Source organism: Pogoniulus pusillus, chromosome 6 (genome assembly GCF_015220805.1).
Source record: "Pogoniulus pusillus isolate bPogPus1 chromosome 6, bPogPus1.pri, whole genome shotgun sequence".
Classification (NCBI taxonomy): domain Eukaryota; kingdom Metazoa; phylum Chordata; class Aves; order Piciformes; family Lybiidae; genus Pogoniulus; species Pogoniulus pusillus.
The window spans coordinates 24,500,385-24,511,167 of record NC_087269.1 but is presented as its reverse complement, the minus strand read 5'-3'; the positions used below and the strand labels follow the sequence as shown (position 1 = coordinate 24,511,167).

Genomic DNA, 10,783 nt, shown 5'->3' with positions numbered 1-10,783 from the left:
CCTACAAGAAGGCCAATGGCTTCCTGGGGCAGATTAAGTGTGGTCATCAGTGCTAGGGAGGGTCTCCTCCCCTTTTACTCTGCTCTGGTGAGAGAAAAACTGGAGGAGTGTCCAGTTCTGGGCTGCCCAGTTCAAGAGAGACAGGGATCTGCTGGAGAGAGCCCGGGGAAGCTACGGGAATGCTGAAGGGAATTAGAACGGCTGTGTGATGAGGGCAGATTGAGAGCCCAGGGGCTGTGGTGCCTGCAGAGGAGCAGCCCCAGAGGGGATCTGAGCATACCTGAAGAGTGAGGGGCAAGAAGAAGGGGCCAGGCTCTTTTCACCAGTGCCCAGGGACAGGACAAGGGGCAATGGACACAAACTGGAGCACAAGTTCTACCTCAATGTGAGGACAAACTTGTTTGGTGTGAGGGTGTGGAGCCCTAGAGCAGGCTACCCAGAAGGGTTGTGGAGTCCCCTCCAGAGAACATCAAGACCCATCTGGCTGTGTTCCTGTGTGACCTGCTCTAAATGATCCTGTTCCAGCAGAGGAGTTGGATGAGATGATCTGCAGAGGTCCCTTCCAACCCCTACCATTCTGTGATTCTATGACTGTATGAATGCCTTTAATGAGGGAGGCCACCTACAGAGCTGTGACTTCAAATGGTGAAGAGGTGCCTTCAAATGGCACAGTGACAATGTTGAAGATGGAGGCTCTTTTCCTGTAGTGGCCGAAGTATCTTATCCTGTAGAGGCCTGGTTCTGTGCCACCAGGAATGTGCCACTCGATGGTCACATTGCTCTGACCCAGGGTGCCTTTGGTCCAGTAAAACCTGGCAGACAAACCAAAAACTGTGGTCAGCAACAATTCCCACTAGGCTGAACATCCCAAGAACTTACTAAGCCCACCTGGAGGGCTTCACTGTGAGGGTGACAGAGCCCTGGAACAGGCTGCCCGGGGCGGGTGTGGAACATCTCTGGAGATACTCGAACCTGCCTAGATGTGTTCCTGTGTGATCTGCTCTAGTTGACCCTGCTCTGGCAGGGGAGGTTGGACTGGATGAGCCTTGGAGGCCCCTTCCAACCCAGCCCATTCTGTGAGTGCATGAACCTCAAGGTAGGGCAGTCTCTCACAGCCCTAAATCAGGTATCCCCCCATCTACCCACTTCTTATTTCTACCTGTTGCTCTCTCACCATTGGTATCACCCCTGAGACATCTGCACTGTGATCAGGTGAGGAAGAACAGGATTACCACGGTGATAACGTCAGAACCAAAGTGACTCTTTCAGCCCTGACAGAGAAATCAATATTGGTACCCTGACCCCTTGAGTTTCTACTTGAATCTGCAGAAGTAAAATCGAATTGCACCGTGGAGCCTGTGGAAGAGGGAAATCCAGGCCGAGCCCCCACCTGGTGTCCCAGGAGGCATCGTTCTGCACCACGTCCCAGGTGGCTGACGTGCTGTTGTGCCTCTCCACTGTCAGGAAGTTGTGTTCAGTCTGCAGTGAACAAGACAGAGTGAGACAGGCATGGCCCCATGCTTCTGTGCCACTTAGAGTCATAGAATCACCCAGGTGGGAAGAGACCTCCAAGCTCAGCCAGCCTAACCTAGCACCCAGCCCTGCCCAATCAACCGACCATGGCACTAAGTGCCCCAGCCAGCCTTGGCTTCAACACCTCCAGCCACAGCCACTCCACCACCTCCATGGGCAGCCCATTCCAATGCCAATCACTCTCTCAGACAACAACTTCCTCCTCACATCCAGCCTAGACCTGCCCTGCCACAGCTTGAGGCTGTGTCCCCTTCTTCTGTTGCTGGGTGCCTGGCAGCAGAGCCCAACCCCACCTGGCTACAGCCTCCCTTCAGGCAGCTGCAGACAGCAATGAGCTCTGCCCTGAGCCTCCTCTTCTGCAGGCTGCACACCCCCAGCTCCCTCAGCCTCTCCTCACAGGGCTGTGCTCCAGGCCCCTCCCCAGCCTTGCTGCCCTTCTCCAAACACCTTCCAGCACCTCAACATCTCTCTTGTATTGAGGAGTCTACAACAGGACACAGCACTCAAGGTGTGGCCTGAAGAGTGTGGAGCACAGGGGCAGAAGAACCTCCCTTGTCCTGCTGCCCACACTGCTCCTGAGCCAGCCCAGGATGCCATTGGCTCTGCTGCCCACCTGGGCACACTGCTGCCTCCTCTTCAGCTCCTCTCTGTCAGCTCCCCCAGCTCCCTCTCTGCATGGCTGCTCTCAGCCACTTTGTTCCTCAGCCTTTAGTGCTGCGTGGGGTTGTTGTGGCCAAAGTGTAGAACCCTGCCCTTGGCCTTGTTCAATCTCATCCCATTGGCCTCTGCCCACCCATCCAGCCTGGCCCTCTGTAGGGCTCTCCTACCCTCCAACAGCTCCACACCTGCTCCTAGCTTGCTGCCATCTGCAGATTCACTGATGCCGGACTCAATCCCCTCATCCAGATCATCAATAAAGATATTGAATGCAACTGTGCCCAGCACTAATCCCTGGGGCACACCACTGGTGACAGCTGCCAGGGAACTGCTGGAGAGAAGCCAGGGCAGGCTGCAGAGCTGCTTGAGGGGCCTGGAGCAGCCCTGGGGCTGAGAGCCTGCAGAAGAGCAGCCCCAGAGGGCAGCTGAGCAATGCTCAGCAAGAGCTAAAGGACCTGTAGGGGGCAAGATGCTGGGGCCAGGCTCTTGTCAGTGGTGCCCAGGACCAGGACCAGGACCAGGACCAGGCCAAGGGGCAGTGGGCACAAAGTGGCATCCAGGAGGTTCCATGTGAGCAGGAGGAGAAAGTTGTTTGTTGTGAGGGTGCTGGAGGCCAGGAGCAGGCTGCCCAGAGAGGTTGTGGAGTTTTCTCGTCTGGAGAGCTTCCAACTGCTCCTGGGCATTGTGCTCCTGGGCAAGCTGCTGTGGGTGCCCTGCTCTGCAGGGGACTTGGGCTGGCTGCTCCCCAGAGGTCCCTTCCAGTTTACACCACGTTGTTGTTCTGTAAATGCTCCCTACCCCACACCCCAGCCCCAGCAGCACTGGCTCATTTACCGCATTCTCTGCAGAAGCCCTCGGGTTGGCACCTACAAAAGTGACTTCAGCAACTTCGCTCTGTGGGAACAAAATGCACACTCACTTAGAGACTGAGCACACATTGCACAGTGAAGCATCCTTTCAAGAGGCCATAGGAGGGTTTTGTGCTTTGCCTGTGTTTTTTTTGTTTTTTGTTTTGGAGTGGATCTAGAGGTGAAAAAGATAATCCTCAGAGGGCTGAAGAAACTCCTCTATGGGGACAGGCTGGGAGAGTTGGGGCTGCTCAGTCTGGAGAAGGCTCCAGCAGACCTCAGAGCAGCCTTCCAGTACCTGAAGGGGCTGCAGGAGAGCTGGGGAGGGACTCTGAACAAGGGCTGGGAGTGCCAGGATGAGGAACAGTGGCTTTGAGCTGGGAGAGGGGAGAGTGAGGGTGAAGATGAGGAAGAAATTGTTTTGAGTGAGAGTGGGGAGACACTGGCACAGGTTGCCCAGGGAGGCTGTGGCTGTCCCCTGCCTGGAAGTGTTCTCAGCCAGGCTGGATAAGGCCTTAAGCAACCCCCCATGGCAGGGGGTTGGAGCTGGATGTGCTTTAATAGCATAGAATCATAAAATTAAACATGTTGGAAGAGACCTCCAAGCTCATCCAGCCCAACCTGGCACCCAGCCCTGGCCAATTCACCAGACCATGGCACTAAGTGCCCCAGCCAGGCTTGGCTTCAACACCTCCAGGCACAGCCACTCCACCACCTCCCTGGGCACAACTTGAGACTGCGTCTCCTCATTTTGTTGCTTGTTGCCTGGCAGAAGAGCCCAACCCCACTTGGCTACAGCCTCCCTTCCAACCCAACACCCATCCTGTTCTGCCAAGAGAGGAACAATACTGGGCTGTTGTTTTCCTCTTCATGAACCCCTTCCAGACATGCTCATCACAGTGACACTGGCCAGCAAACCTTCTGTCTCTTCTGGCTCTGGCCAGCCTGCTCTAGGGCAGGGTGTCCTTGCCCATGACAGGGGGGTTGGAACTGGCTGATGCTTGTGCTCCCTTCCAGCCCTGACTGATTCTGTGATTCTGTGATTCTCTTGTTCAGACATCTCCACTCAGACCAAAGGCCTTATTGCTATGAGTGGAGACACCTGAAAGAGAGCACCACAGCTCTTTAGACAAACAAATAGAATTGACTTTTCAGATGAGGGGCAGTTGGAATCAAATGCTTGCAGCTCTCACCACTCGGTACTGCTCTCTCACTTCTTGCAGCACATCCCCAAACGTCCTGTTGGCCAGCGCACGATCAACCCCCAGAGAAGGCACCAAGGTGATGCTGCTCACGTTGAAAAGTGGTGGCTCTGGACCAGGTGGCAAATCCTGGGCTGTGTTCTGGGACAGAGAAGATAAGCTCATTATGCACACCTGTAGCTCTTCCTCCAAGGCCATTGCCTGCGGAGGTTTTAGGGACTAGGACAGTAAAATGAGCATAAAAAAAAGCCCCCAAAGAATCTACATTTATTTTGTGTCCACTGCTGGGCTCCCCAGTTCAAGAGGCACAGGGATAGACTGGAAAGATTCCAGGAGATGCTACAGAGATGGTAAAGGGCTCTGAGGATGTGGAGCTGTTGAGCCTGGAGAAGAGCAGCCCCAGAGGGGATCTGAGCAATGTTTATAAACATCTGAAGTGTGGGGGACAAGAAGAAGGGGGCAGGCCCTTCACTGGTGTCCAGGGATAGGACAAGGGGCAATGGACACAAACTGGAGCACAAGTTCCACCTGAATGTTAGGAGAAAGTTGTTTGGTGTGAGGGTGCTGCGGCCCTGGAGCAAGCTGCCCAGAGAGGTAGTGGAGTCTCCTCCAGAGAGTTTCAAGAGCCACATGGATGTGGTCCTGTGTGACCTGCTCTGGGTGACCCTGCTTTGACAGGGGGTTTGGACTGGATGATCTCCCGAGGTCCCTTCCAACTCTACCAGTCTGTGATCCTGTGGTACTGTGATTCTATGGTATACTGTGATCCTGTGGTACTGTGATCCTATGGTATACTGTGATCCTATGGTATGCTGTGGTTCTGTGGTACTGTGATCCTGTGGTACTGTGATCCTATGGTATACTGTGGTCCTGTGGTATACTGTGGTCCTGTGGTATACTGTGATCCTGTGGTATACTGTGGTTCTATGGTACTGTGATCCTGTGGTACTGTGATCCTGTAGTATACTGTGGTTCTGTGGCACTGTGATCCTGTGGTACTGTGATCCTATGGTATACTGTGGTCCTGTGGTATACTGTGATCCTGTGGTATACTGTGGTTCTATGGTACTGTGATCTTGTGGTACTGTGATCCTGTAGTATACTGTGGTCCTGTGGTACTGTGATCCTATGGTATACTGTGGTCCTGTGGTATACTGTGATCCTGTGGTATATTGTGATCCTGTGGTACTGTGATCCTGTAGTATACTGTGATCCTGTGTTACTGTGATCCTGTGGTACTGTGATCCTGTAGTATACTGTGGTCCTGTGGTACTGTGATCCTATGGTATACTGTGGTCCTGTGGTCCTGTGATCCTGTGGTACTGTGATTCTGTGGTTCTGTGATCCTGTAGTATACTGTGGTTCTATGGTACTGTGATCCTGTGGTACTGTGATCCTGTAGTATACTGTGGTTCTGTGGCACTGTGATCCTGTGGTACTGTGATCCTATGGTATACTGTGGTCCTGTGGTATACTGTGATCCTGTGGTATACTGTGGTTCTATGGTACTGTGATCTTGTGGTACTGTGATCCTGTAGTATACTGTGGTCCTGTGGTACTGTGATCCTATGGTATACTGTGGTCCTGTGGTATACTGTGATCCTGTGGTACTGTGATCCTGTGGTACTGTGATCCTGTAGTATACTGTGATCCTGTGTTACTGTGATCCTGTGGTACTGTGATCCTGTAGTATACTGTGGTCCTGTGGTACTGTGATCCTATGGTATACTGTGGTCCTGTGGTCCTGTGATCCTGTGGTACTGTGATTCTGTGGTTCTGTGATCCTGTGGTATACTGTGGTTCTGTGGTACTGTGATCCTGCGGTACTGTGATCCTGTGGTACTGTGATCCTGTGGTATACTGTGGTTCTGTGGTACTGTGATCCTGCGGTACTGTGATCCTACGGTATACTGTGATCCTGTGGTACTATGATCCTGTGGTATACTGTGGTTCTGTGGTACTGTGATCTTGTGATACTGTGATCCTGTAGTATACTGTGGTCCTGTGGTACTGTGATCCTGTAGTATACTGTGGTTCTGTGGTACTGTGATCCTGTGGTATAATGTGGTTCTGTGGTACTGTGATCCTGTGGTACACTGTGATCCTGTGGTACTGTGATCCTGTGGTACTGTGATCCTGTGGTACTGTGATCCTGTGGTATACTGTGATCCTGTGGTACTGTGATCCTGTGGTACACTGTGATCCTGTGGTACTGTGATCCTGTGGTACTGTGATCCTATGGTATACTGTGGTCCTGTGGTACTGTGATCCTGTGGTACTGTGATCCTGTAGTATACTGTGGTCCTGTGGTACTGTGATCCTATGGTATACTGTGATCCTGTGGTACTGTGATCCTGTGGTACTGTGATCCTGTAGTATACTGTGGTCCTGTGGTACTGTGATCCTACGGTATACTGTGGTCCTGTGGTACTGTGATCCTATGGTATACTGTGGTCCTGTGGTACTGTGATCCTGTGGTACTGTGATTCTGTGGTTCTGTGATCCTGTGGTACTGTGATTCTGTGGTACTGTGATCCTGTAGTATACTGTGGTTCTGTGGTACTGTGATCCTGTGGCACTGTGATCCTATGGTATATTGTGATACTGTGGTACTGTGATCCTGTGGTACTGTGATACTGTAGTATACTGTGGTTCTGTGGTACTGTGATCCTGTGTTATACTGCGGTTCTGTGGTACTGTGATCCTGTGGTACTGTGATCCTATGGTATACTGTGGTCCTGTGGTACTGTGATCCTGCGGTACTGTGATTCTGTGGTTCTGTGATCCTGTGGTACTGTGATCCTGTAGTATACTGTGGTCCTGTGATCCTATGGTATACTGTGGTCCTGTGGTTCTGTGATCCTGTGGTACTGTGATTCTGTGGTTCTGTGATCCTGTGGTACTGTGATTCTGTGGTTCTGTGATCCTGTGGTACTGTGATCCTGTAGTATACTGTGGTCCTGTGGTACTGTGATCCTATGGTATACTGTGGTCCTGTGGTTCTGTGATCCTGTGGTACTGTGATTCTGTGGTACTGTGATCCTGTGGTACACTGTGGTTCTGTGGTACTCTGATCCTATGGTAAACTGTGGTTCTGTGATACTGTGATCCTATGGCATACTGTGATCCTGTGGTATACTGTGGTTCTGTGGTACTGTGATCCTGTGGTATACTGTGGTTCTGTGCTATGATCCTGTGGTGTACTGTGGTACTGTGATCCTGTGTATACTGTGGTTCTGTGCTACTATGATCCTGTGGTGTACTGTGGTTCCCTGGTTCTGTGATCCTATTGTCTGTGTCTGCATGCAGGACTAGTCCCTGCAGCACAGCTACTGGCTTAGTGCTGAAGTTCCAAATTCCAGCCACCAGAACATGCCACCACTTGAGGAAGCAGTCTCTACCCACCAGTCTTGTCAGCAGGTAGAGAAAATTGCCCCTGTCCTTCTCCTCTGGCCTAACCGTGGTGAGTGGTTGAGGGTACCTTGTTCCTAAACATGGAGTGGGAAACCCCCCACATTTCTCAAGTGGTGTGAGACCTCCATTGTAGGGATAATTTTCATTCCACATGAGGACTTCTCAAAGTGATGTCTTATGAGGAAAGACAGGGTAACAATCAGGCAGCTTCACTGAGTAACAAATATAGCCATCACCACTTAGATTTCACAGAGTGACAGAATGCTAGGGGTTGGAAAGGACCTCCAGAGGTCATTCATCCAACAGCCCTGCAAAGCAGGACCTCTTAGTACAAGTCACACAGGAACATGTTCCACAGGGTTTTGAAGCTCTCCAGAGAAGGAGACTCCACAACCTCTCTGGGCAGCCTGCTCCAGGCCTCCAGCACCCTCACAACAAACAACTTTCTCCTCCTGCTCACATGGAACCTCCTGGATGTCACTTTGTGCCCACTGCCCCTTGGCCTGGTCCTGGGCACCACTGACAAGAGCCTGGCCCCAGTCTCTTGCCCCCCACAGCTCCTTTAGCTCTTGCTGAGCATTGCTCAGCTGCCCTCTGGGGCTGCTCTTCTGCAGGCTCTCAGCCCCAGGGCTCTCAGCCTTTGCTCCTCACACATATTCCAGTCCCCTCATCATTCTTGGAGCTCTCTGTTGGACTCTCTCCAGTACATCCCTTTTCCTCTTGAACTGGTAAGCACAGAACTGGGCACAGTATTCCACATGTGGTCTAACCTAGGGCTGAGCAGAGGGGGAGGAGAACCTGCTGGCCACACTCAGCTCAGTGCTACCCCAGGCTACCCTTGGCCTTCTTGGCCACCAGTGCACATTGCTGCCCTGTGGAGAACTCATTATTAGCCTGGACTCTGGGGTCTTTCTCCTTGAAGTTGCTTCCCAGCAGGTCACCCCCTCAGCTGTAATGTACATTGAAGTGTTTTGAGCAGGAAGTGAGACAGGGCAGAGTTGAATTACCGTGGCAATGGCTCTTGCCAGTCCTCTGTAGAGCTGGATGTAAGCGGCAAGGGTGTGTGGCCCATAAATAGTGGAGGCAGCCTCGTACCGCTGAGCCTAGCAAAAGACAGAGGTAGAAAATGAGGGTTTAAAGAACTCTTCAAGAGCAGCATCAACCTCAAGGGTTTATTTTCTCCCTTACTGCTAGGCAGACAGCCCCACAACTTCCCTAAGTATTTTTGCTGCAGTTTGAGGTCACTCTTTGTCCAAACAGGGAGGGCCAGTTGCCACTTGCCGCTGTTCTTTCACACTGAAGGTTTATGAGGCAGGTCACCTCCCCTCCAACTTTTAGAGTTGGACAAACCTCCTGTTCTAGGGCTTCCAAATCCAAGGAGTCCAGCCAATAGTCCAGAGCACAGGTTTGGGGAACTTTAAAAGTGAATCTTGCAAGGTTCAGTGTGGTCTTTCCTACAGCACCACAGCACTGCAATTCCTCATCACCTGACAACCCTACAGCTCCAAGTTTTTCTTCAGGCAGTTTGGTCACATAGTGAAGATAACTTCTTATTCATCCAAGTCACCAGGAGGTTACTAAACCAGACATGACCTCACAGGAGTGAGTACCTCTAGCCATTGCCACACAAAAGCATCCATGCCTACTCTCCAGCTATGGGCAGGAAACCATAGTGGCCCTTGGCTACCTCTCAGAGGCCAGAATAAACAAGGGTGTCTGGTGGTCCCTGCTGCACTTTCTTCAGCTTTTTGTGGCAAAAGACCCTAACCCCAAATCACTTCACAGAGCTAAAATCCCAACCCTCTTAAATGTGCTTCATGTTGCCTACTCACCTGGTACTCTTCATAGGTGGTGATGTAGTGGGTGTAGACGTTGCAGAGACCTGCGATCACAATGTCCATTCCTGGTCTGCCGTGGGAAGCAAATTCCTGAGGCAGGGAACAAATCACTCAGCTCCTGAAAACTGCTCCATACACATGTAAAGAGTTGCTGTTATTGTTGGGGGTGCTATTATTATTAATTAGTCATTACTGGTAGTCATAATTACAGGAAAGGTCTGGAGGTGCTGGGAGGTGTCCAGAGAAAGGCCAGGAGGATGCTCAGAGGGCTGGAGACAGCTGCTATGGGGCCAGGCTGAGAGAGTTGGGTCTGTGCAGTCCGGAGAGGAGAAGGCTCCCAGGAGACCTTCTTGTGGCCTCACAGTATCTGAAGGGGGCTGCAGGAAAGCTGGGGAGGGACTTTTTAGGATGTCAGGTAGTGACAGGACTGGGGGAATGGAGCAAAACTAGAAGAGGGTAGATTGAGACTGAATGTTAGGAAGAAGTTCTTCCCCATGAGGATGGTGAGAGGCTGGAACAAGTTGCCCAGGGAGGTGGTAGGAGCCTCATCCCTGGACGTTTTTAAGGCCAGCTGGATGTGGCCCTGAGCAACCTGATTTAGTGTGAGGTGTCCCTGCCCAGTGTCCCTGCCCATGGCAAGGGGCTTGGAGCTGGATGATCCTTGAGGTCCCTTCCAGCCCTGTGATTATTACTATCATCATTCTTCTTCACAGAGTCACAGACTGCACTGGGTTGAAAGGGACTCTCAAAGAGCATCTCATCCAAACCCCCTGCAGGCAGCAGGGACACCTCCAACCAGAGCAGGCTGCACAGGAACACATCCAGGCTCATCTTGCATGTCTCCAGGCATGGGCTTAACCACAGCCCTGGGCAGCCTGTGACAGTCTCTCCCCACCCTCACTGGGCACAACTCCTTCCTGATGTCCAACCTACATCTGCCCTGCTCCACATCCAAACCATTGCCTGTATCCCATCTCGAGGAGCTTGTGTTGCCCTAATGGGTTGAAACTTGATCTGTTTGGTTCTTCTGGGGATGAAACTCCTTCAGTCAGCACAGACAAAAGCTGCCTGGAGCAATTGTGAGAAGGAACCACCTGTGGGACAGCAGACCCATGACCAGAGCCAAGAAACAGGGGAAACCAGAAGCATGAAGAACCTGTGAGGTTCCAGATATGCTGAACTTGGAGAAACCTCCTCCTCTGCAACTTACTCTTTCAACAGCTTCTCGTAGCCTGCGTCCAGACATGGTCCTGGGGACATGAAGGGAACAATGTCAGACTCCAGCAGTCAG

The 10,783-nt window shown here is 51.9% G+C and overlaps 1 protein-coding gene across 1 annotated transcript in view; it reads right to left on the bottom strand.

Moving 5' to 3' along the window:
* Positions 1–599: 599 nt before the first annotated feature.
* Positions 600–10,783, bottom strand: part of LOC135176507 (putative neutral ceramidase C) — a 32,579-nt gene continuing 22,395 nt past the window's right edge. The window contains exons 14-20 of the mRNA XM_064145646.1: positions 10,703–10,742; positions 9,487–9,582; positions 8,662–8,757; positions 4,232–4,381; positions 3,025–3,084; positions 1,391–1,479; positions 600–812 (exon numbers count right to left, since the gene is read on the bottom strand). Of these exons, the coding sequence (XP_064001716.1) occupies positions 623–812; positions 1,391–1,479; positions 3,025–3,084; positions 4,232–4,381; positions 8,662–8,757; positions 9,487–9,582; positions 10,703–10,742 (721 nt within the window). The 3' untranslated portion in view covers positions 600–622. The remainder of the gene's footprint in view (positions 813–1,390; positions 1,480–3,024; positions 3,085–4,231; positions 4,382–8,661; positions 8,758–9,486; positions 9,583–10,702; positions 10,743–10,783) is intronic.